General features: G+C 61.2%; 1 protein-coding gene across 1 annotated transcript in view; it reads left to right on the plus strand.

Annotated features, from left to right (window-relative positions):
• Tafa5 (TAFA chemokine like family member 5) overlaps positions 1 to 26092 on the plus strand; it is a 135675-nt gene that overhangs the window by 88853 nt on the left and 20730 nt on the right. Inside the window, exon 3 of the mRNA XM_076855498.2 lies at positions 14705 to 14832. Within this exon, the coding sequence (XP_076711613.1) occupies positions 14705 to 14832 (128 nt within the window). The remainder of the gene's footprint in view (positions 1 to 14704; positions 14833 to 26092) is intronic.

A 26092-nucleotide genomic window follows, 5' to 3' on the forward strand; every position in this document is an offset into this window, starting at 1 on the left:
CCACTAGTGGCGGGCCCCTGGGGTGAGGCACCTACAGACCAGAGAACCAGGGAAGGCTGCGGCCTCCAGGAGCCAACAGGGAGGGGGGGCCCTCCCTGGACCCTTGGAGGGAGTGGCCCTGGCCACACTGGGTTGGGACTTGTGGCCTCCAGAACATCAGGGGAGTACATGCCTGTGTTTGGGCAGTCAGTGGTGTTGGTCACAGCCACCCTGGGTCACCAGTGCAGAGCCTAACAGCCTGGTGGGTGTACGACAGCGTGCAGGTGCAGCCCCTAGGGGAGCTGTCCCCACGCCTGCGGTCCACCCGGGCTCCACCCACACTGGGTCTTCTAGCTGGAGAAGCCCCAGGCCCACAAATGCATCCCCGCCTGCCCTAAGCCACTCGGTGAGGACTGGCTCAATGGCTCTGTGGTCCAGGACACCTAGCTGGTGCTCAGGGTGGGCCAGTGCTCATGCCCAGTGTCCTCTGCGGCAGAGGGCAGGCTAGGAGGGCTCGGGCCACTGTGAGGCGCCTCCCTCATCCCTGGTGCCCGTGTGGGTTAATGTCATCATGCGCCATCTTCTGTGTGTCTTCAGAGTCCCCTCAGGGTATACACTGGACAGGTGGAACCCGTGGCCACTCGGGAACTCTGGATCTTGTGCTGGACCTACAGGGGGCAAAGGAAAATACCGAAGTGGTGGGCACACGTCTGGGCATCTGCCCTGCAGGAACCAGTGGCTGCCAGCTCCCTGGTTGGGGAGGCTCTGCCTCTGTCCTCCCATGGCTTAGTGCGTCCTGGGGGTTTGTCTCCAGAGCCAGGCTCCCGGCCATGATGCATGACTTGGAGTCTGCGTAAGAACTTGGAGCACTGAGTCCTCTCAGTTCCCGATTTCCCACCTTGAGGCCTGGCCCTGGAGGTCCCGCAGCGTGTCTGCCCTGAGTCCACTCGTCCAGCCGGTTTCCACAGGCGACCCCACGCCCTCCCAGGAAACGCACACCCTGCAGAGTTAGGTGACTTGAACTGTCTCCACAGCCTTCTGAGCAGCAGCTGTGTTGGGCACTGCCAGGCACGGGAACCTCTAGACTCCCTGGGTGGACAGCTCTGAGCATCGGTCATTAGTGACCTTGGGTGGGTCATGGCTGTTGCGTGCAGAGTCTCTACTGGTGCACACAGATGGGCGAGTGCTGGCTGAGAGCACCCTAAGGAGCTAACCAAGTGGCAGTGCCCTCCAGGCCATGCCCTTCAGAGTCCCCAGCACTGCCCCTGCCGTCCCTCACGCATAGTATCCCCAGAAGGTCTCTTGGCAGCTCGTTTCCAGGTGATGTCATGGGCTCAGTCTGCCAAACGCTGTGCACAGAGACACAGCTGGGGTCAGAGCCAGGTGGTCAGGCCTGAGACCCACGCCCGCGCCTGGCCCCACACCTCTGGGAACAATGCCCAGGGCAGGACCTCAGGCACCCCCTGGCAAGGCAGAAGGGGTCCTTAGGGGGCACTGACCTGGGTGCCTCCTGCGGGGAGGGTGCCAGGGCAAGGGACACTGAACCAGGTTGGAGCCCAGGAGAGATGGTAGCCGGGACGCCCCGGGATGGGCCTGGCAGGAAAGGGTGGGCAGGGCTGGCGCTGGGGCTCCCTGGCAGCTGCTCCCTAGGAGCTCACCATTTCCTTAGGTGGCTTTGCCGGAGTACAAGGAAGACAGCTGTGATTCCCAGTGATGTAGGGACTGTCCCCCAGGAGCCACTTGCCCCTTCAGCGCAGGGCCCCCTCACCACTGTGAAGCCCCACAGCCTCCCTCCTTCCTCTGGGTCTTTGAGGCCATTAGTCAGTCAGGTCTGAAACCCCAGGGACAGCTGACCTGGCCCCGTGGAAATGTGACAGCCCTGTGGACAGTGGTGCCCCAGGCCCACCTCCTGTCCTTGGCTGGCCGTCTGCCTCTCGAGTGTGTCCACTCTACTTCTCTGCAGTGGCACCCCGTGGTGAGAACTGCCCTGCAGAGCCCTCGGACCCACAGTGTGTCCTGACCCCATCGGCCATGGCTGGCTGACCCTCCTTGTGGGTTCCAGACAAGTGGCGTGGAGCCCCAAAGTCCAGTGGGTCTTGACAGGGTACAGGCCAAGCGTGAAGAGGCTGAGTGGGTCACACGGGTGGCCGGCGTCGACTCCCTCCACCAGGGAGAGGAGATCAGAGGGCAGTCCCTTCCCCGCAGGCAGCGCAGTGTCTGAGGCCACCCTGGGACTCTGATCACTGGGCCAAGGCAGGCAAGTCCAGGGCTTCATGCCGTCTTGGTCGGTTTAGGCTGGTGTGACAGTACCATCCAACGGGTGGCCTATAAGCAGAAGAAATTTGTCCCTTGCAGTCCTGGGGACTGAAAGGCTGGGGTTTAAATGACATCCACAGGCCAGGCAGATTCTGATGAGAGCTTTCTTCCTGGTGGCAGACGGCCCCTCCTCTCTGTATCCCCACAGGGTGGAAGGGGTGCTGATCCTGCTTGTGGGAGCACCACGCTCGTGTCCTCGGCACTTCCCAAAGCCCCCACCCCAGGCCATCGTCTTGCAGACTAGGATTTCAACATGAGAATACCAAGGAGACGCACTCAGACCACGACACAGTGCTCGGTGCTTGAATACTGGGTGGGCAGGTGGAAGGAAGGCTGGTTGGGTACCTGGATGGTCGCAGGCATGGGTGGTCAATGAATGAAAGAAGGGGAGGGGAGGGGGATGAAAGTATGCTGAATGGACTGATGGGTGATGGATGGGTGAGTGGATAGATGGATGGATGGATGGTGAATGGATGGATGAATGATGGATGGATGAGTGAATAGATGAAAGATAGATGGATGAGTCAATGGATGGATGGATGGATGGATGGATGGTAGATGGATGGTGAATGGATGGATGAATGATGGATGGTGAATGGATGGATAGATGATGGATGGGTGGAGGATATATGAGAGATGAATGGATGAGTGGATGGATGGATGGGTTGATGGATGAAAGGTGGATGGATCGTGAATGAATGGATGGATGGATGGTGAATGGACGGGTGGGTGGACAGATGAGAGATGGGTGAGTGAATGGATGGATGGACAGAGGGTCGAGATATTGAGAGACGTGCCAATGGAGCTTCCTATGGAGATTCTTGCTGGGTCTAAGCTTCAGTGAGGGCACCAGCTCCCCAGATGCAGGCAGAGTTCTCAACCCCGGTGTCCACTTGCTGTGGCCTCCCAGCAGCACTGAGCCCCAGCCCTCTCCTTTCCTGGCTGGCCCCAGATCACCGAAGCCAAGCAATGTGCGACTCTTGAGTGCAGGGATGTGAGGCTGCCCGACTCCGTGCAGAGTGACGTCCCCCTGCTGCCCGGCTCCCGGCCCTTTCCCAGCAGCCAGGACCCGGGGGCCTCCTGTGACCAGGCAGAGAGGCCACCCTTTCTGCACTTCCCCGTCTTCCCTCCTAACAGCTTCTGTTGATTCTTAGTAACTTGCCCAAGAAAAATGATTGGAGTGTTTTTTCCCTTCCATTTTCATATCTTGATCCTAATGAAATAATGAAGCAGGTAGCTCATGACAACTGCCGGCTTTTTTCCTCTCAATCTAATTTGATTACCCGGATTTGGAGTGTTTGGCATGGGGGCGGGGCGAGTGCTGATCACAAAGCGGGGCTGCCCATTCTCCAGAGTGGGGGGACAGTTGTAGGCAGCTAATGGATCCCCCTAATCAGAGAGCTGTCCTGAAATTCATACATTCTACTCTAACTATTTAAAGAAAAAATAATTATCAAGACTGTTCGCACTAAATTATGCTGTCTAGAATTTGCAGAAAGAAGATGTTGTCTAATTTTAAGATGTTATCTGGGGGTTGCAGATTGTTCTTAACAGATTAAGATTCAGCGCCGAGGGCCAGAGACCAAAGAACGCTGCCTTCCTTGGTGGCTCACTCAGTCCTGCAGTCTGCCTGGCCTCCCTGCCTGTGCCCTGCTGAGCTCCTTGGGGGGTTGGAAGGAGAGTCTGGACTCCCCAGCCTCTGGGGGATGCTGTGTCCTGCTTTTAAAGAAAGAAAGGAAACCTTTGTTCCGGTGCTGGCCCCTGCCTAGCTGTCTGGCAGACGTGAAGTGGCTGCTGTGACGTGGTGGGGTCTCTCCAGCTCCTCCTCCCGCTCTCTGCAGGCCCTGCACTCATATAAACCCTGCTGCACATGTCCAGAGGCACGCCGCAAGGCAGACGCAGGCTCAGGAATGTGGAGGAGCCCCTCCCTGCTCTGGGCACCTTCTCTGGGGCAGGGGCGGGACAGGCAGATGTGAGCACTCTGTGCCCCCTCGCCTGGCCCCCACCCCAACATGGGATGCCCCACTCAGTGGCACTCCATCCTGGAACCTCATCGAGTGTCAGGCTCTGGAAGGGACTCAAGATTTGTTGGAGGGACACGTGTGCACTCAGACCCTCGGAGCCCGGGCAAGAATGAAGGGAAGCGCTATGGCCTCTAAACCTGACCAGCAAGGGTCCCAGTGGCAATGCCCTGGAGACTTGCTGTGTGACCACTGGCCGTGTCTGAGTCAGTTTCACTGCCTGGCCTCAACTGCAGAGCTGCCAGGACTAGTGTCAGTGCCTCTAACCCAGCCGTCACTGTCCCACCCTTAGTGGAACCGGGGGTGACAGAGCTAGCCAGGACACTCCAACAGAGCATGGGGACAACTGGCCAGGGCAGGGGACCCATGTCAGCCACCAGGGCCCCACCTGCTCTGTGCATGGCCCCGTAGGACCCCCTGTACCCTGGAGCCCCACCCGAGCCATGACGCTGGCAGTGCAGTGGGACCTGGAGCGTGACTCAGGATTTGTACACAGGCTGGAAAGCGTGGTGGGCCCAGCACTGTCCTCGCTCCAGGAGGGTCAGAGTGAGGGCTGCTGCATCCTCAGGGCCTGGGTCCTGGCTCCCTCCAGCCTCCAGCTTGAGTTAGGTGGGGGCCGGCTCCTGGTGCTTCCAGGGATTCCGGTCATGTCCACAGTGTGTGTTTGTGGGACGATGCCCTCTCCACACTGTGAGTTCCCGGGCCAGAAGTTCCCACCCAAACTGGGCCCAGTTCCTTTGAGGACTCCTTGCTGTCAGGAAAGTGACGGGGACACTCTATGGGCAGGGACACTGTCACGGGAGGTTGTGCTCTGCAGGGTCCCTGTGCAGGCCGGGCACCGCGGGAACGTTCGCCTGACCCCAGCTGCCTCTGTCCAGGGCACAGCCCACCGAGTGTGCTGTGGTGGAGTAGGGCTGGGGGTCTGTGCACCCCGTGTTCAGCTGGCCTTGCAGTTTGCCCCGGGTCCCCACACCCACAGCAAGGGCCCCCTGCTTCATGAGCACTTTGGCTCATGGCCCCAACTCCCCTGCTTCCTAGCAGCTCAGCATGGATGAGGAACGGCGCCGTCTCACCCCAGGCTGGAGCACGGGGCAGGAGACGGGGCCAGAGCTGCCTGGGCTGGAGGAGCAGGCGCCAGGGCGGAGGTACAGCCTGCCTCCCTGCCCTCTCTGAACCTCACGTTCAGGTGTGAAACGAGGAGAGCAGCGAGAACCTCCATCTAGGGCTACCGTGAGGTGAAGGGAGCCTGTGTTGGCCTAGGCAATGGGTCGTCCAGGTGGGTACTGCTGATGGCCATGTCAGCAGTGGAGAGAGGGAGGTGAGGCGGTAGTGGTCCTGGTGGTCATGGCAATGGTGGTGATGATGGTGATGGTCCCATCTATGGATGGGTGTAATGGTGATGATAGGACGATCATGGTTAGATATAAGGTGATGATGGTGATGATGGTGATGATGATGTTTTTATCAGTGGTGATGGTGATGATGGTTATACCTGGTAAAGATGGTGATGATGGCTATATTTATGGTGATGATGGTGATAATGGGAGTTGTATCTATGGTGATGGTGATGATGGTTGTATCTGTGGTAATGATGGTGGTGATGGTTTATCTATGGTGATGGTGAGGATGGTGACGGTGGTGAAGGGTATATCTATAGTGATGATGTTGGTGTCAGTTGTGTCTATGGTTATGATTGTGATGGTGTTGGTGACGATGGCGATGAGGGCTATTCTGTGGTGATGATGGTAGTCATGGTGGTGACGATAGTGTAGATGGTGATGGTGACGTTCATGGTGGTGGTGATGGCTATTACAATGGTGATGATGGTAATGGTGGTGGTGGTTACATTTACAGTGGTGATGGTGATAGTTCTATCTATGTTAATGGTTGCTGGTGATACTGAGAGAAAAGGGGCTTCAGCAATAGGTGTGGTGACTGCGCTGAGTGGGAGAGGGGAAGCTGAGGCATAGCTCTCTTCCCTTGGAGGAGGGGAGGCTCCTGTGCAGAACAAGGAGGCCAGACGCAGGGCGGTGTGCACCCTGCAGAAGTCACCTTGAGCAGAGGCCCTACCTGCTCCTGGGCTTCCTAGGAAAGAGAGGAAGTGTGTCATCAAAGGCATCCAGGCTGACAGGGGATGAGTGGCTGGGAGCCGGGGCGTCTTCCAGATGCCGCTGAGTTGATCTTAAACACCCCGCAGCGCAGCGGGGGAGAGGCAGGCCTTCCTAGAGGCGCTCCCCAGCAGGCACCGAGGACAGTTACACCATCCCGGGCCCAGACCCTACGTCCAGAGTTGGAGGAGAGAGGGCTGTAAGGGAGGGAGGTCCTGGCACCTATGCAGGCCACTGCAGCTGAGGACACTGGATCTGTCCTGAGAGCAGGAATGTGTGTCAGAGCCGCTGTGGGTCTGGACGGCCCCTGTGGGCCTCCCAGGCAAGGATTCTGGGTAGAGGGGACTTTGCAGCCTGATTTCCAGGCTTCTGGGCCTCAGGAACGTGCCCTGGAGCGGGAGCGGCAGGCCAGCAACCTCCAGGCTCAGCGCAGCGCCCTCAGGAGCCACTCCCACGGGGTGCAGGAGGAAGAGGCAGCTGACCAGGCCCAGCTGTGAGCAGGGAAATCAGTGCTCAATCAAGTTTTGTGCCCTGATTGCCTGGGACCAGCACCTAATTACCACATGGGACTGCAGGTGACAGGATGTTCCATTTCCTCACAGTGACTGAAATAGCCACAAGACCTGCTAGACTCCCTGAGGCCAGTAGGGGAGATGTCGCCTCACTGACCACGGGGAACCAAGTCACTGTGACCCTAGCGCCACCTGCGCTGGTTACAGGGCCTGTGCCCTGATTCCTATGCCTCAGCTGGGATCCAGCAGTGGATCCCCGAGTAGCTGTCCGAGGACCCTGATGCCCACCTGGGGAGAGGACAGGGAGGCAGGGCCTCCCCAGAGCCTCCCTGGCCCCAGAGCCAATGCCTCCTGAGCTCCCTTCTGCCACTGTACATGGCAGGACTGTGCCCACTCATGGGGAGGCCCGGGCCCAGTCTCCCAACAGGCGCCATACAGCTGTGGTCTGGCCCCACTGAACAGCTCGCTGAGTGCCAGTCCCTTGGAGGGAAGAACCCTCGAGCTGCCCGCTGCTGCCCTACATTGTTTTTATTATAATGTTGCAGGAATATGAACAAACGCAAAGCCACAGTTCCTTGCCCCATAAAATCAGAATAAACCAAACCCATTTACAAATTAAACACAAATAAAACTGCAAAACCAATAAAATTTAAATTTGCAGTATTAAGTTTACAGGGCAGATGTTTCCTGGAGACAGCGCTGGGCACGGGCAGGGGTGGGCGGGAGGGCCTACCCGCTGCTGCCCAGGAGCCCGTGCCCATCAGCCTGCAGCTCTCGCACAGGGGCGTGTGGCCTCCAGTCCTGTTGATAGCACAGCTTCGTTTGTGGTGATCACACCTTACACTTGACCCCGGGGCCATCCCGGGGGGCATTTTTATAGCAGGTTCCTGATAATGTGCTGAAGCTCTGCTTTCTCTGTGCGTGAGGACAGCTGGCCTTCAGCGTGACAGGATGCCGCTTTAAACAGCAGTAATCCAATTACTGCAGAGACTGGGGACAGAGAGGAGGTCTCCATTGCGTGTTTGCTGCTGCACTCACGGCTAATGAGCTGCTCAAGGCACGGGGGGAGGCAGGAGCCCACCGGGGCCTGCGGCCAGCCTGCCCCACGAGTGCCATGCTGGGCCCCCGCCTCTTCCTGTTGGGATCCACGTGGGTTTCCAGGAGCGCTGTGAAAGCGTCCATGTGTGCACACAGGGGCTTGCACACCCCACACACCTGCGCGCGCTCACACACATGAACCCTTCCCTCCCACACTCTGGCTGCTAATCTTGAAGGTGAAGCCCCTGCAGACCACACAGGTGTTCCTCATTTACTCCAGGTGTAGGTCAGCACTCTCTGGGAGGGTCAGCAGAGAGGACTGTCAGCCCCTGGACTGGCCCCAGGCTATGGCACACCCCAAATGGTTGCAAAACCTTGAAGGACACACCCAGCTGTCAGGGACCACAGGCCTCGAGTGGGAGAGGCCATGAGGCTCAGCACAGAGCAGTGTCTGGGTGGTCAGAGGTCTGTGGACAGGGCAGGCCTGGCCGCCCCACTGTCCCGGAGCTCCCTGCTCCTGCTAGCCCGTGGGCCCAGCAGCACTGGCTCTGTGCTCCAGCCCTGTGCATGTGCAGTCACCCTGGGTGCTCAGGGAGAGGGCGTGGCCTGGTGTAGGTGTGGCCCACCACCAGGGACCCAGCTCACTTTGCTGAATCGGTGGAGTGGCCTGCCCTTCCTCCTGGAGTCTGGGCAGCCCAAGGAGACAGGGCCTGGGGTGGGCAGAGAGGAACAGGAAGGGGCAGAGCGGGCCCCTCAGGTGCTCCACGGGCCCTGCTTGCTGGTGGCTGGCGCCCGGAGGCCTGGGTGCCACAGGTGTGGTCCTGAAGAGGCGGGGCCAGTGCCTCCCGCACATGGGACGGAGACTTCTCCGTTGGCATCAAGATAATTAAAGGTTGTCAGGACTCCGTCGGTGGAAGGGGAAGTCCCATTCCAGCAGCTCAGGACACCCCTCCTGAAGACCTCAAAGGTGAGCTTCCCCTCCCTTCTGACGGACCCTGCTCCAGCAGGAGGTGGGCAGCGCCTCCTGGCTGTTCAGGAGCGTCTCTGTGTGAGAGGAAACCCTTGGGCTCAGGGACCTGCTGTAGTGGACAGGAGCGTCCAACTGGGGGCTCCCGAGGAGTGTGGGGGCCTCAGCTCCTGTCACTGGAGGGTGCTGGGGAAGTGCCTGAGGACGACCTTCACAGGAGGCCTGGTGGCAGCCCCGTCCCTGTACCCTGTGTGCAGGGACACAGGCCTCTGGCGGGCTGAGCGGCGGCCAGCAGTGGGGGGGCGGCAGCTCTGTGGTGGGTCTCCTTGGCATGCGTGAGTGTGCCCCTCCTGCCAGGACTCCAGTGGGCACTGTCCTTGAGGACTCACCGGTGCTGCGGGGGGTCCGCCCACCCTGCCCAGGTACGTGTGGGTGGGCCTGCCCATGGGAGCCGTCCCCCTCCAGATGCATTTCTCCCTGCTCTTCTAGGGGTCCTTTGTCCTTGGAGAGCCTCTGTCCACCATCTGCCTGTCACTCCCAAGGCCACAGAGTTTGTCCCCGACTCCACTCCAGGTGCCAACTTGGCCAGGGGCTGGGCAAGTGCAGGTCCTCTCCCTCCGGCTCCTTCACGTCTCTTGCTGGCAGTACCCACTGGGGTCTGCCATCGGAGCCAGGTCTTCACCTGCCAGGTCTTTGCCCTCGAGGGTGTAGCTGCTGGGCTCTCAACGGGGCACCGGTGTCCACGCAGAGGGCTCTGGGGCAGTGATGGGAGTGAGCTGCCCACAGAGCCGGGGATGCCCTGCCAGGAGCCCAACGGTGCAGAGACGCCATGCAGGGCCATCAGCAAGCCCGAGGGTGTGAGCTGTGGGTGTGCGGACACATGTGCCCGTGGGGGTTCATGGGTTTGTGTGTGCCTGTGCCTGTGTGTGACTGGGTGTGGTTGTGGTGGGCATGAGTGTGTGCCTGTGTGTGCGTGTGTGTGCATGCAGACTCCCCGGAGAGCAGGGCTATGCACAGGGTGCCTGGTGGGGGCCCTGGGGAAGCGTGGCCAGTGGAAAGGGCAACAGCGTGACCTCACTGAGCCCTGGGCCGTGGCTCCTGTCCGAGGCCAGGCCTGGTAGAACCGTGCACTTCACCCCGAGGCCCGCTGCTGGGCCCACCGTTCCTGGGCTTCCTGCTCTCCGCACAGCCTGGACTCTCAGTGGGGATGTGGGATGTGTGAGACCCCGGCCCCTGACCTCTGCAGGCTGAGGAGCCTCCTGGTGTCACACCGCCCAGCTGTGGCCATGTCTGCCCAGAGGCTGGCCACCAGCCACCATCACTCAGGCTCCCGGGAAGCTTCGTCAGCTCCTGGGGACGTCCCTCTCCTGCCCTGAGAGCTGCAGCGACATGAGGCCAGAGGCGGGGCCTTCGGAGCCGTGCCCGGGTGAAGTCAAGTTGTGAGATGGGGCATGAAAAGCCCCTTTGTCCCTGGGACGTGGTGGCCCGGCACTGAGCCTCCCACCGCCTCCAGCAGGAAGTGGGCTGGGCTGGGCGGTAGAGCCCTCGGGGGCAAACAGAAGGACTTGTGTGCTCGGCGCCGGGCACTGTGTCCTCGGAGCGCTGGCTCTGGGCACACCCAGGCCTGGGACGGGCAGGGCCAGTGACTCTGCTTGTCCATTCATTCCACAAATGCTTCCATGTGCCTACTGCAAGCCCCAGGTCCCCAGAGGGGCCTTCCTGTGTGTGTGCGTGTGCCTGGTGTGCACCGTGCGGAGGTGCACAGGCATGAGCATGCAGGGCTTGCACCTGTGTGAGCGGGTACGCGTGTGTCTGTGTTTATGTGTGCACATACGTGCTTGTGTATACACGTGTGTTCATACACATGCATGAACATGTTTGCCTGTGGACCATGCGAGTGTGCAGTGTGTGGCCACCATGCAGGCCACAGCATAGTTGGCCTCCTCACCTCTGACCCCAGGCCTTCAGGACCCGCCCTCCTCTGCCTCCCTTGTCACCAACATGTAGGCTGTCCCTGGGGCCAGCAGGACACAGCCTGTGAGGGAGCAGCCAGGAGGGACAGGCTCAGCAGCCCCTGTGTGTGGGCAGGTGACCTGCCTCTGGTGGCATGGGGGCCTGTCTGCACGCGGCAGTGAGGAGCCGGGGCCCAGCAAGGAAGGCCCTGTGGGGTTCAGGGTGCCCCGAGGCTGCAGGTCTCCCCGGCCTCTGCCTGCATCTTCAGCCCTTGGTCTGAGCAGTCCAAGTGCCTCCCACCTCCACCTTGCCTGACCCAGGGGGCTGAGAGGGGCACTGGGCGCTGGCCTGCTGAGCCTCGTGCTGTCTGCCAGCTCCCGGGGAGGACCCTCTCAGAGGGAGAGCCCTGGCTTGAGGTCCCCAGCTGCCATGAGGTAGCGTGAGATCTGAACCCAAGCCCCAGTGCTGGGGGCTTGCTGTCCTGAGCATGCCAGGCACACGCACACACACAGGAAGTCACCACGTGCCCTCGAACAGGCCAGGACCAGCTTGCCGGACCATCGCTGCTGTGCTGCCTGTGCTGGCCCTGGCCTGGGCTGGTTGCCCCCGCGCCCGGCTCTGTGGTGGCAGGTGGTGCAGAACCTGAGCCCTCCTGCCCACCTCTTAGAGAGCCAGGGCCTGCTCCTGCTCTCGGGGCCGCATGGACTGACTGGGGCCCAGGGCACACTGCCAAGTCTTCTGAGGCCTCATCAGACTCAGACCGGTGGCACCTGTCTGAGAGCCTCTCTGGGTGGCTCCCGGGGACACCTGGGAGCACACAGTGGGGCTCTTACAGGCCACAGCCAGCCCCTTCCCTGCCGCCGCTCAGTGGTCGAGGCCAGGCCTGCTGCCCCGCTCCTCGTGGGTCGCATGTCTCAGGCACAACTTGTAGGTCGCATGGGGTGGGAATGTGTGTTGGTCCGTAGTTATTCTTGGCTTAAGCCTTGTAATTGGTTGGTGTCTGAGAAGGTTTTTGTGCCATCTCTTACTGTCCTCCAGAGTGACACATGAGCGATGGCCAGGTGGCTGCTATGACTTACCCATGAGTAATGAGCAGCCAGGAAAATGTGTGTGGCCCCAGCGCTCCTTGTCCCCGGCCACTGTGCTGGGGTTGGTGGGAGCCCAGGGGGCATTGCAGGCCGGCTGCCCAGGGCTTGAGGGCACAGCCTGGGTGGCCACTGTTCCCTTGGGTCCCAGGAAGCCAGACAGTCCCTCTCCCAGAGCTCTGCAGGGGCGGCAGTGCACACAGCCCCAGCCTTACCCCTTTGGGGACCCTGCTCTGACACCTGTCTGCCATTCAGTAAGGGACACTGCCTATCTGTGGTCATCCTGGTGCCACCACCAGCCGGGACACCATAGCAAAGCACCTAGGCTGGCAGTTCAAGCTCTGGGGCCCGGAGGACCAAGGTCAAGGTGCAAGCAGGGCCGGGTCTGGGAGGCCCTCCTTGGCTTGCAGGGCCGTCCTCTCCCCGTGTCCTCCCAAGGTGGTGGTTCTGGGAAACGCTCCCTGGTGTCTCTTATAAGGACAGGTCAGGGCCCACCTCAGGACTTGACCTCAACTACTTTTCCAAGGCCCCATCTCCAAGTGCGAGGCTCGGGGCTCAGTACGTGGACTTGTGTTCAGGGCTTAGCAGTGGCCTGGGGAGGAGCCAGCCTATGACCTGGCTTTGGGACAGCTTGCCTCGCTGACTGGGGGTATCAGCATGCCTTGGGGTGGGCTGGGTGGGCAGCACGTCCTCCCCAGTGTCCCATGCTGTGTCCATGGCAGTCATAACGGATCGATCCCAGGACTCCTGTCCACTGTGCTCCTCCTGGTCCATCAGAACTGGCAAGGAGGGTGGTCACTCCAGCTGGGGGCCTCCCTTATCTGTTTAGCTGACTCCCCAGCCTCCAGATCATCCTCCTCTGGAATGACCCCCAGATTCAGCCCTTGCTGGGTGAGACCCCTCCTGAGAACCTCCAGGGCCAGCCGGGGGGCCCCAGACACAGTGGCAATGTGACACTGAGGGCTGCTTGCCACAGTATTAAGGATGTCAACACAGAAACAGCAGACCCTGGCATCCCTACCACGGAGCCCTGTGCACTGCTCAGGGCAGGGCTGGGAAGCCAGCTGGCTGGCCCTCTGGAGGACGCCACTTCTGAGAGCGTGCCCTCGGCCCATGCACGTGCACCGCTGCTGCCCTGGTGGCCACCCTTCCCCTGCTTGGGAGAAACTTCACTGAACATGAATCCTGCCAACTGCAGCTCTCGTGGGTGCAAATCAAGAACCTGCAGTTTGTCTTTTCTAAAAGAAAAAGTTGAGTTGGAAAAGAAAGTCCAGGAGGGAGCCCAGGAGCTGGGGTGTGGTGAGACGGCTGGAGCAGGGCTGGGTGGGTGCTGAGGTCCCCTCTGCCTGGGCAGGGAAGGTCTCGCAGCCTGCGCCTTGTGAGGGAGGCAGAGGGACCCTCCCACCTGCAGGGTTGCAGGGCTGCAGCTGAAACCTGGCTCTCTGCACCTCTGGGGCCACAAGGCCCATCAAAGCATGGTTCCAGGGAGAAGGAGCGCAGAGGGGAATGTGGAGGTGACCACCTGAGTCCTGGCACCCGGTGGCTGAGGTGGCGGACTGAGGGGGTGAGCGACAGGACACGGAAGTCCATGCAGGGCCTCGCCGGTGGGGAGAAGCACGTCAGGAGCTGTGGTTGCTTCTGCTTTTGGCGCAGGGCACCTGTTTGAGCAGGAACCCCTGGGACAGAGGGGTGGCCCTCCTGGGCTCGGGGCCTTGCACCAGTGCTTTTTTTTTTTAATGTAAAATTGTAAGTTCTCTCCACTTTTTGGCGTTGGGGTCGAAGTTGGGTGGAATCCCATGTACACCAGGGCCCGTGTTCACTGCTTACCTGATGCCGACTGTCCTTGGTCTGAGCCACGTTTGAGAGTGCAGCTCAGGCCACCGGCAGCGCCCGGGGAGGAAGGAGCGTTTTCTCCACCTGAGAGGTCACTGTAGTTGGCTGGAAGTTTCTGGACGGAAGAGTGCGAGCTTGGGGTCTCCTCCCCTGTGCCCTGCTCTGGGGCGTCTGTCACAGAGCAGTCTCCCTGCACACAATCCAGGCTGGGTCCGCAGGGAAGAGAGGGTGCAGGTCCCCTGGGGGTGGGAGAAGTTGACTGGGGCCTGACAGCCTTCTCACGGGAGGCAGCTGCCCCCGCCTGCCGCCTGGCCTCCACCAGCACCCACCCTGCCTTGTCCAGTGGCCACACCTGGGACTGAGGCCCTCTGGTCCTGGAGCCTTAGCCACTGGGGCAGGAGTGGCCCTGGGCTCAGCCCAGGGTGTGCAGGTGAGAGGCCGGGGGCCAGGGCTTGGCTGCTGTCAAAGCCACCACTTCCTGTGAGGCCTCACTCCTAGCACTGAGCCCAGCTCAGTACCTCCTGTGGACGGCCACCCTGGGTGCATCTGCGGAGTGCCTGCCCAGGGAGCCCTCCTCCACCCTTTCCTAACAAAGGAGAGAGTGAGGCTGCTGCCCCTCAGCAGGGCCGTGATGCTGTTCAGTGGAGCTGCCCCCAGAACCCTGGGTTAGGACCTGCTGGTCAGTGCCTAATGGCCGCAGAGCTTGGCTTGGGATCCAGCCCCAAACCAGGAGGGAGGTCTGGCTGGCCTCCCTGATGACTGTCCCTGGGCAGCACTCCTGGAGCACCCCCATGGCTTCTCTGTGACACCCAGGTGCCAAGCACCATTGCCAGGGTCCGCCCCGGGGCACCCCATGCGGGTGGGCAGCACTGACCGCTCCCTCTCTCCGCAGCACGCATCATCAAGACGAAGCAGTGGTGTGAGATGCTGCCCTGCCTGGAGGGGGAAGGCTGCGACCTGCTGATCAACCGGTCAGGCTGGACGTGCACACAGCCCGGCGGGCGAATAAAGACCACCACGGTACGTGCCTCGTCCTCGTGTGGGGGTGTTGGGGGTGGGGAGCACCTGAGATGCCAGAGCCCAGGGGAAGTGGCTGTGGAAGTGTGGCTGTGATAGGACAGGTGGCAGCTGGTGGCTCTTTTCCTGGGCAGAGGCCACCGGCACTATCTCCTCCCCACCTCACTCTGGGGCAAAGGCCCTGGCAACCCGTCCCTGATCGTATGGCCACAGGGTGCACACGGGGACCAAGCAACTGGAAATGGAACACCAGAAGGCTGGTCAGTGGAGGGTGACAGGTCCCCCAGGCCACCACTGTTGGTGAGGGCTTCCTGCCTTCTGGGTCTGGTGTGGCATGGGTCCAGAACCTCCTGACCAGGGAGAGCTCTGCAGCCCACCTGGGGCCAAGGGGACATTCCAAACAGTCAGGACTGGGAAGGGACGTTGTCCGAGTTCTCCCAGATGGGGCACAGTGGCCACTTACAGACCCTGAGCACACTGAGGGCAGCAGCTCCGTCCCACCCATCCCTCTGAACAGGTGACCTGTGGACTCCTCTCTCTAGAGGCCACTGCTCACTAGGTCCCCAGAGCCGCTCTGCCCAGAGGTGGCTGGGAGCAAATGGCTCTGGTCATTCGTGGGTGGTTCTTTGACATTTCTCTTCTGAGGTCAACTGCCCAGCACACACCTGGGCACTGTGGGCAGCTTCCCCACTAGGGCTGAGGCCACAGAGCCCAAGTCCAGGTGGGGGTGGCCCTGGGTGCTGGAAGGCGGTTCACAGGGTGTGACTTCCATCTCTCCACGCCTGTCTGGGCTCCTCCTTGCTCATGTCCAGGGCTGAGGACCCCAGCAGCTATTGTGACCTCCCTGACCCAGGCCCCATTCCCTGAGGTCAGGGAGGTCTTTGGCTCTGAGGAAGGATCTGGAAAGCCCCACAGGTGTCCAGGACTCTTCTGGGGACTGCCTCTGGCAGGGGGCTGCAGCCACTCAGACTAGACCACAGGAGTCTCCCCATTCCTGCATGGGGCGGAAGCCGGAGGGGCTCTTCTATGTGTTCTAGGGGCAATTTGGTGTGGACACTCTGGGGACAGCCACGACCACCTGGTTCTCGGCTGGGCAGGTGCATAGGGTCTGAGCACAGTTTGAGGCTGGGCTGTAAAGCCACGGTGTCCCAGCTGCAGCCCGACCACCACCCCTCAGCAAGCTGGGAGGGCAGCGCTAGGGTCCAGCACTGGCTCTGAGGCCTCCCGCGTTGGTGGAAACTGCACTTGGCCTCGAAGGCAGCCTGGGCACCAGCCTGGGCACAGCTGCCAGGAAGAGCACTGACCGCCAGGGGCTCGGGCCTCCCCAGGGCACGAACAGGACAGCAGGGGACTGTCTTCGGACAGACGCAAGGGTTTGCCTGCGGGGAGCAGGAGCCCTGCAGCTGTGACCACACCTGGAGCCCAGGGTGACCTCTGGCCCCTTGGCAGACAGAGGCCTGGAGGTGAAGGACCCCGTGGTGTCCAGCCCTGTCTGGAGGCATGGAGGGCATGGACATGCTACCCTCCCTCCTGGCCTCAGTTTTCACAATCACGAGCCTTGTCAAGGTGGCCAAGCCTTCTGAGGTGTGACTGGAGGCCAAGCCTTACACGCAAGACCAGTGTGGTGTTGGGGGCAGCCCCCCGGGTATCCACGGGTGATACTAGCTCCCCGCCCCTCCCCTCCCCTCCCCTCCCCTCCGTCCCCTCTCCCCTCCTGTCCCCTCTCCCCTCCTGTCCCCAATGTGGAAGCAACTAGGGGCACTAATTGTTGTGGTGAGACTCACGAGACATAAAATCCTGAGTGGCACTGGGCACGCTCCCAGGGTGAGCACCCACCTGTCTAGTTTCAAAACACCATCTTCCCCTGAAGTAGGCCCTTCCCCATGAGCTGGCCAGCCTCTGAGCACGGCCCACTGCCCGGGACCTGCAGCCCCCACTTGGCAACTCCAAATATGGTCATCCATAAAGCCCACCTGTCAGGACCCTGGGCAAAGCCCTAGTGGGTGGGCTTTGTGGTGGTCTCCCTCCCTGGCCCCGGGTATGACGTCTGCCGGGTCAACCGGTTGCAGAGGGAAAATGCTGTGGACCTGCGTCTCTGCTGGACAGGGCAGGACCTGGCCCCTGGCCCTGCTTCCCTGCAGAGGGTGCGGCAGCCGTCGAGGAACAGCCCTGGGCGGTGCTGGGTGCCAGGCCACCCGGGGTGACTTCAGATGCTCCTTGCAAGGGGCACACCATCCTGCCAGGGCTCTGCCACTTTACGTGGTGGCTCCACACCCCGGGAGTCGGCACCGCAGGGGTCCTGGGCCCGTGTCCCGTGGGTGCCCAGGGGCGACTGCGTCTTCATGTCTTCACTGTTGTCACACGGGGATGGGACTGGCCTTGCTGCCTCCCGCGTGCCCAGCGTGCCCGTCTCCTCCCTGCCCCTCCCAGTCCTTCTGAACCGAGTTTTTCAACCAACTCGCCAACAGCAAGTCCTCACTTGTCTCCCTGCCGCGGAGCCGGTGTGGCCACCAGCATGGCCAGAGATGGGCCTCCCTGAGTGGTGGGCTTCCTTGGGAGGGGGTGAGCACCCATTCCTAGAGGGTGGCCAATGGAGGTGGCCCCACACCAGGGACACTGAGCAGGTACAGACAGCCTTACCACCAGCAGCGCTGAATTCACTCATGGAAAGAGTGGACAGTGCTGGCTCTCACTCCTTTGGCCACACAGGCCTGAGCTTCCGTCAGAGAAGTTGTGTTTGGACACCTTGAGTGGCTGTGGGTGGCCAGGAAGCCAGGGAGGTGGGGCTCGCACCTGCCAGGCTGCCCAACGCCAAGCTGGCCCGGGCTTGGCATGAGACCCGGGTGTCTGCCAGCTCGGGAGCCTGAGAATCTCCCGACTGCCCCTTTGTAGATGCATCTGGGGGCCTCCTCCCACCCCTGAGGGCCCCTAGATGCCAGCAGGAACATGGCAGGTGCAAGTGCTGTCCAGGGCAGGTGAGGGCGTGTGGGTCGGGGGAGGGGCTGTGACCCCAGCCCTCCAGGCTCTTCACTCCTGGAGGCCGAGGCTCCCCACACGGTGACAGGCCCTGAAGTGGGGAGCATGTTCAGGGGCTCAAGGCCACCTTCCTCTGGCTGGGACCAAGCATCCCGTCCCCAGTGGTGAGCACCACTTGGCAGGGGCCCAGGATCCCAGGGTGGGGATCTCGTTGGGTGGCGTGTGTGGTGGCCAGGGTACAGGTGGGCCTGGCACTCTGCCATCTGTCTCCTGAGTCCCCGGGAGTGCAGATGCCCAGCTCCTTCTGGGATCCCTGGCCTGTGGCCATCAGTTTTTAAGCTTTTTAATGGTTGCGCTCTTGAGCCAGACTCTGAGAGCCAGAGCTTGTAATTCTAGCTCCATGGTGGCCTCCTGACCCCCACAGGGCTAAATTAACACCATGGGTTTCACATGTCACCAGAAATTGATTTTCTGATATGAGGGTTTTCTCATAAATTGGCTTCAGGCGGCCTCGTGACTACGTGGTGGCCGCTAACTCCCTCCCATGGCTGTTCCTGGGTAGACCCTCCTCCTGCCAGTGCCCACCCCACGGACGGCACCTCCTCGCATCACCTCACTGTGAAGCACCCGGCCCCACAGTGTGTCCCTGCTGCCTTCACTCCTTTGTCCCCAGAGTGGGCTATTCAAAGGCTGGCCCTGGCCCTGGGGCCCTGCAGCCTCTCCTGAGGCTACGTAAGGCCGTGGGACGGATGGATTAACGGATGGGCTGCGCCGGCCCGCACATGCTGAAGTTGGCACTTCCCAGATCACTCCCTGTTAAAGTGCGGGCCATAACCCCATTAGTGGGTCGTGGGCATGATTTAGTGGCTCATGCTCAGCATTTAAGAGGAAGAAATGGAATCAAAATATCAGAGAGCTCCCAGGTCACCAGGGCAGATGCCACAGAATGAAACACGTGTAACATCCCCCAGAGGTGTGCTGTCCTAGTAGGTTCTGGGAAAGTGGGAATCCGCTGTCCTTTGTGGACTCAGGAGACAAACTGGGCTCTGGGGCGGTTCTGTAGCCCCTGCTTCTTGGCCTGCTGTAGCCCTGTCCACCTGTGGCAAGGCGAGTGGTGGGCACTGCAGGTTCTCCCCAGGGTGGGAGCAGCCTCCTCCCCTTGCACCCAACTATGGTTCCTGCCCCTGGAACAGGCCTCAGTTCTGCTATGGCTTCTGCAGCCCCACCAGCAGGGATCACAGAGGGGACCGGAAGGGAGAGGAGGGACCCAGGTGCAGAGACTTGTGGCTGGGGCTGCAGCTGCACGTGTTAGTGTCAGAAATATTCCAATCACTGTTTATCCTGCACATTTTTGTAAGGTTCAGGGCTGGCAAGATGCCGGACGGTCAGCCATACCATTGCCTATCTCAGAATAAACCAGCTAGGTTGGAATCCATCCTTCAAATTGGCTATGAAGCACCCAGCATGCCGCCCCAGGCCAGAGTCCCCAGGCATAGGCAGACCCCAGCTACCTCTGAGCATGTGTGGGCCAGGACATCAGTTGCGGCAGGTCCAGGGTGGGCACTGAGGTGCGGTGTGGAGGGTCACCCCAGGGTCTCTGTTAGACCCCGAGCCTCCAGTACAGGTCTGCTGGATGCCCCACGGCCAGCCGGCAGTGGCCACAGCACAGGTGACTCACTCTTTCCTCTCATCCTGCCGGGGTGGGAGGCTGGGAGGGCCAGACGGCCTGTGCGCCAGCTTCCTGGGTGCCCTGGGGACGAGATGCCTCGTGTACCTTCACCACCGTCTGGAAAGGGTTTCCCTATCAGTTCCCGGTTGTCAAGCTCTCGGGGACAGTGACTCCCACATCCATCCCCGCAGCCCTGCTCAGGAAGTTAAGCCAGCCTCAGCAGTAAGGACCCCTGTTCCTGGTCACATGGCTGGCTGTTCCAGCAGACACTAGCCACACACCCACTGCCTGGGACAGCACCACCCCACCCAGAAACGATGCTCCTTGAGCTTGGGGAAGATGTCGATCCCAGGACAGACACTTGCAGTGAACGGTACCGTGATGTCTCTTCATTCTAAGATCCTGAGGAAGCACGTCGTCAGGTGGCTCCGCTAACAGAGCCTCAGGAAGTGGGCAGAGGTCCCTGCCCCAGAGCGCCGCAGCAGGAGTGAGGCGTTAACATGTGGCCCTCTGGCCGCCGGGGTCCCCAGGCCCAGCACTTGCACAGAAGGGTGGAACAACACCGACCTTCTACTGGAGCATGGATTCCCAGGAAGGCCATCGTGGGAACTCTGGCAAAGGCTCGCAGCAGGCCCCCAGCTCAAAAGGGCCAGATGTCCCACTGCCCTCTTCTGCCCCAGGAAGATGCTGCGAGGCACAGGACGTGCTGGGGGACGTGACCTGCTCCTGTCAGCAGAGAGGAGACCAAAGAAAGCAGGTGGTCTGGAAGGGACCACTGGGGGCTGCAGTGGAGGAGAGCTGACCACAGGCGAGCACTGTGCTGGACCTGCCCCAGACTCTCTCTCCCCGGGTGGCAGGCTCCTCTGAGTGTGGGCTGGGTGAAAGGCTGCGTGAGACATCCCAGAGCTTCTATACCACACACCTGGCCACAGCGCTCTGGCACCCCACGGAACGGGACACACCCAGCCACAGCGCCCTGGGCACCCCGTGGGACTGGACGCACCCGGCCACAGCGCCCTGGGCACCCCGTGGGACTGGACACACCCGGCCACAGCGCCCTGGGCACCCCGTGGGACTGGACGCACCCGGCCACAGCGCCCTGGGCACCCCAGAGGACTGGACATGGGACTTGCCACAGTCTTAGCATGGGACCCTGCGGCACCAACACAGTCGGGCACAGGGAGCTTGTGGAAAGCAGGAGACAGGGCGGAAATAGACAGCCTGGGTGTGAGACCACTCAGCAGCCAGAGGGCTCAATCAGGAGACAGGCGGGCCGGCTGGGCTCCCATGGGCTCCCATACCAGAGTCCTGTGGCTGCTGCCATCAGTGGCCACAGGAGGGGTGGCTTAAGACACCAGAATGTCTTCTCTCAGGGTCCTGAAGCCTGGAAGCCCAATGTCAGATGGCCACAGCCAGGTTCCCTCTGGGGTCCTCGACACGTGGCCACAGGATTCCAGGCTCGGCCTCCATCCTCGTGGGACCTCCTGGCTCAGACCTCCCTCTCCTTTCTCTGTGAAGATGCTCAGGGCCCAGTCAGTCCGGATGGTTCCATCTGCGGACGTCTGGCTTCCTCTGGAAAGACCCTGGCTCCAGGGGGGCCAGGCTCGGGTTCTGGGCGCATGTGGGTCTTAGGAGACACCATTCCGCCTGCCGAGCCTACGACCCACACCAAACCCGCGGTGCTGGGGTGGGGCCAGAGCCCACTGTGAAGCCTGCCCACTGCCACTCAGCTCCCTAGTGCCACAGCCCCAGACACCAGTGGACAGCAAAGGGTGCCTAATGGAGGAGAGAGAAAAAAAAACAGAACCCAAGGAACAGGAACCAGGGAAACAGAAGCCAGGAGGGACAGAAGAAAAGGCAACACAACGTGCAGAACAAGGCCAGCACCACCGTCCTCCAGGTGCGAGGAGCGAGGCTAGGATGCAAGAAGAGGAGGGGGCAAGGGTGTTCACAGGGCCTTTGCTCTTCTGGTGGAGATGGTGCCTGCTCCCCTTCCCCTGGACTCTCTGCCACCCTTGTGACTTGATGGATCAGCTAACAGGTGTGGTTGTCACCACTGGGGCTTCAGGCTACTCCTGGCCAGGCTGCCTGAGCCCCACTCAGAAGGTCTGTCTGCCCAAGGCACCATGCTGGAGGCTCAGGGAGACTGGCCCCATAGTCCAGCCTTGGAGGACCTGCTAAGCTCAGCCCAGCTCAGGTGCCCAGGGAACAGGTGGCCATCCTTACGCCCAGCCCACGTCCTGGACGAACAGACAGAAACAAAGGCCCTGCATGAGGCCACTGCCTCTGGACCCTCTGCTGCAGGACAGTGGACCCCCACAGGGGGCCGCTGGGAGGAGCAGCGAGAGGCACTCTGGGGCCTGTGCACACACACGTGCAGGTGTGTGTGCGTGTCTGTGTCACACCTGTGTGATGTGCTGGGGAGACGCAGGGCTTTATGGAGCCCAGCGGGGTGTGAGGAAGGTCAAGTTGGAGAGGTCTGTCAGAAAGCCAGGGAGAACTTTTTTTAAAAAAAGAAATGGGGAATAAGAGAGGGGAAAAATAGGTAATTACAAGATCGATTCAGGAGGTCTGAAGAATAGAAGATCCAAAAATAGAGAAAAATGAAGAAGAAATCATCAAAGAACTATTTTCTAAAAACATTTCCGGAACGGAAGGACGTGGCCTTCCTGTGGGAGGGTACGCACAAGCCCAGGCGGAGGAAGAAAGCCCCTCCAAAGGCTTTCAGCGTGACATTTCAGGCCACTGGGGACAAAAAAAATAATGATCCAAAAAACTCAGAGGGGAAAACTAGGTCATGCACCAGGATTCAGGCCTCGGACTCCACCGCTGCTCAGCAGGGTCTCTCCAGCCAGGAATCAGCAGCCAGGTGCTCCAAGCCCGGTGCTCCAGAGCCCAGGGTTCCAGGACCAGGTGCTCCAGAGCCTAGTGCTCCAGACCCAGTGCTCCAGACTCAGTGCTTCAGATCCTAGGTGCTCCAGGCCTAGTGCTCCAGAGCCTAGAGCTCCAGGCCCAGTGCTCCAGAGCCCAAGGTTCCAGGACCAGGTGCTCCAGAGCCTAGTGCTCCAGACCCTGTGCTTCAGATCCTAGGTGCTCCAGAGCTTAGTGCTCCAGGACCAGTGCTCCATAGCCTAGTGCTCCATAGCCCAGGGTTCCAGGACCAGGTGCTCCAGAGCTTAGTGCTCCAGACCCAGTGCTCCAGACTCAGTGCTTCAGATCCTAGGAGCTTCAGGCCTAGTGCTCCAGGGCCTAGTGCTCCAGAGCCTAGTGCTCCAGGCCCAGTGCTCCAGAGCCTAGTGCTCCAGGCCCCAAGGTTCCAGGACCAGGTGCTCCAGAGCCTAGTGCTCCAGACCCCGTGCTTCAGATCCTAGGTGCTCCAGAGTTTAGTGCTCCAGGACCAGTGCTCCATAGCCTAGTGCTCCATAGCCCAGGGTTCCAGGACCAGGTGCTCCAGAGCCTAGTGCTCCAGACCCAGTGCTTCAGATCCTAGGTGCTCCAGGCCTAGTGCTCCATAGCTCAGGGTTCCAGGACCAGTGCTCCAGGACCTAGGTGCTCCAGATCCCAGGTGCTCCAATGCCTAAGTTTTGCAGGTCAGGTGCTCCAGGCCCAGGTGCTCCAGGCCCAGGTGCTCCAAGCCAGGTGCTCCTGGCCTAAGTGTTTAGTGACCTGGTGTCTCAGAGTCCAGGTGCTCCCGGCCCAGAGTTCCCACACCCAGTGCTCCAGGCCCAGGTGGGACTCTGACTTGGAACTCCGTAGCTGCCGCTAGAGTCTTCAGGGTGAAGGGGAGTGTGCTTGACCCTGGGAAGCCCTATGAGAGGCTCCGTGTGTCCCTGTCTCTGGGAGCTAAAGTGCTCAGGAAGATGGGGGCAGGGATGAGGACAAAGGGGCTGAGGACTGGAACCTGGAAGCCATTCCCTGGGGGTGGCGCCATGGAGAGGCCCCTGGTGCAGGCTTCTCGCGGGGTTTGTGGATGGATTCCAAACGCCTGGGAAGTGAAGCAGTGGCTGGCCACTTGGTTTCCCAGTAAAAGCAAATGGAAAAGCCATCTGTGGGGACTGTGAACGCATCAGTGGCCCGGTCCCACTTCAGCCTGACCCTCTCCCGCTGCACACCCAGCCTGCCGAGCACCACGGTTGCTTGTGGACAAGTCCGGTACCTTTCAGGGTCGACCCAGCCCCTGCCCTTGGGCAGCCTCCCAGGGTCATCAGCACATCTCCTGGGGGTGGGAGGTGAGGGCTGCCCTGAACTGAAGCAGAGGCAGGAAATCATGTCCTCTAACCCAGGGCCAAGACGGCCAGCTCTAGGAGGTCAGGGGCCAGGGTGTAACCTGGATGAGTGAGGCCCAGCCAGGCAGGTCCAGGAGGTAGGCCTAGGGGCCATGTGGAGGATGCTGGCTCTGAGCCCACTGAGAGCCCAGTCTTGGGGTGTCCAGCTCCAGCTGTGGAGGGTCTGCTGCTGTACATGAGGGGTCTTGGTCAGAGCAGGAGTGAGGAGACCTGGAAGGTCCGCCGTGTGCTACGGGGCATTGGTGACATGTTGGCACAGGCAGGTGTGAGGAGAGGTGGCTGTCAGGGTGGAACTGTGGCATCCTGGCCCGACTGCTCCCTGGCGTGCCCAAGGTCGCTTCACGGTCCCCATGCAGCAGTCAGTGAGCTGTGCACCAGTGGCCTGGGTCAGAGGGGCCGAGCTCAGAGAAGATGCCGTGGGCCCAGTGGCTGAGCAGCCAGCACCTGTGTGGAGGCCCCGAGTTAGGAGGTGGTAATCCTGGAGGGGAGAGGAGAGGTGTCTTGGCGGGGAAATCCATGGCCACTGGGTAGCTGACCTTGAGTGAGTGCAAGGGGCAAGCTGCTGTGGCACAGCCGGCTGTCTGCCCATCCCACCCTTTCCAGGAGCCTGGGGCTCGTCTGCTCCCCAGGCTCAGCCAGGGTCTGCTTCCCTCCCCTCCTCACTGCCTGGCATTCCCAGGCCCGTGGGGACCCCAGGAGTCCCCTAGCCTTTGGGATGGCGGCTGGACTTCTGAGCCTCCCCACTCTTGGCCTCCACGTGGCCCTCCCTGTCTGTTACTGGGCTCCCTTGCCCTGGCGTCCCCAGACACGGTGCCAGGTGCCACTTCCTCCGTGTCCTGAGTGGCATTGCCCACGTGCTCTCGCTCCCCTCGGCCACCTGGGTGATCTCCGCGACCCTCCTCCACTCTCTTGGCCGGGCCTGGGCCGTCCGACCCCTGAGGACTAGGAGCAGTGGCTCTGTTCCCTCGTGGAGGAAATGTGGCTTCCCTGTCCATTTGAGGAGCCCAGCGCCAGCTGTGGCCCCTGCAGACAGGCCGGGGGCGGCTCTGGAGGTGTCGCGGGCATGTGCCTCGCTGTCCAGTGAGCGTCCAGACATTAGAAACCTTCATCACAGACCTCGACGCTCGGCCGCGGTTGTGCTTCTTGCTCTGAAAACCAGTAAGAGAAAGTTGGTTCTGGCTTGACGGAGGTGCAGTGGGTCCGCTGACCAAAGTCCAGAGCTAGCCATGACCCTATGGGTCCTTCTCCCTCCTTCAGCTCTCTGAGGTGTCCTGACCAGGCAGAGCCCCCCAGCTCTGGGTGCTTATTAGCCATGACCCTGAGTGCAGCAAGCAGCGGGTGGGTCTGCTACCTGCATAGCAGTCCGTGGAGCCTGGGCCTCAGCCCTGGGGCACCTGGCCCCGCTGAAGGGCCAGCCTCGGCTCGTGACCCAAGCTCCTCTGAGCTGGCCTCTGGGTCCCAACAGCACATGCCTCATGGGAGGGCAGCTGCAACAGAGAGACAGTGACAGAGGACACATTAGGGTCCTGTGCGGGTCAGCTACCCAGGCAGCCAGGCTACCTCCGCGTGACCTCTGCCTTGGGACCTCACTGTGACCTCTGCCTGGGGACTGTGAAGCAGGCCAGGGAAGCCAGCAGCTGCCTTGGAAAGTGGGCCTCAGGCATCTGTGCTCCGGGCAGCACGGGGCCTTCTCTGTCCACGTGGGCTGGGGGCATGCAGATGCCATGGCTGGGGCTCCAGCAGTCCTCCCTCAGAACCCAGAAGGAGCAGGCTGGAAAGAGCAGCACCATGCCATCAGCTCCAGGGCAGTGTGTGCCACGTGACGAACACCGCCGCAGGCAGTGGGCCCCGAGGAGGGCACCGTGTGACCTACTTCTGCCTCTCTGCGTGAGGAGGGGGTGAGGAACTGCCTCAGTGGATAGGTGGGATTCCAGCTGCGGATCTTCCCCTTCTGCGGCCACCAGCCTCTCTGAGTACACCCCCGGCACCTTCATTCCTGGGCCTGTTCCACTCCCCTGGCCCCTGGACCTGATGCCAGACCTGTGGGGGCTGCAGGAAACTGCTGCTTGAGATGAGATGGATGCTTCCTGTCCACTCGGAGCTCTCCACAGGGAGCAGCGGGAGACTTTGCCTCTGGCCACCTGGACCACAGCGAAGAGGCTGCCGTCCAGTCTCACGTGAGATCCGACGGTGCTGCAGGGGTCCTGGCAGAGCAGAGACTGCGGACAGCAGGAGGAGCAGGTGACGGGAGGAGGGAGGCTGAGCAGCAGGAGCGCTGGCCGCGGGCCAGGAGGGAGGAGAACCGAGCAGGACATCCAGAGCAGGAGGCCAG

Source organism: Callospermophilus lateralis, chromosome 4 (assembly GCF_048772815.1).
Source record: "Callospermophilus lateralis isolate mCalLat2 chromosome 4, mCalLat2.hap1, whole genome shotgun sequence".
Classification (NCBI taxonomy): Eukaryota; Metazoa; Chordata; class Mammalia; order Rodentia; family Sciuridae; genus Callospermophilus; species Callospermophilus lateralis.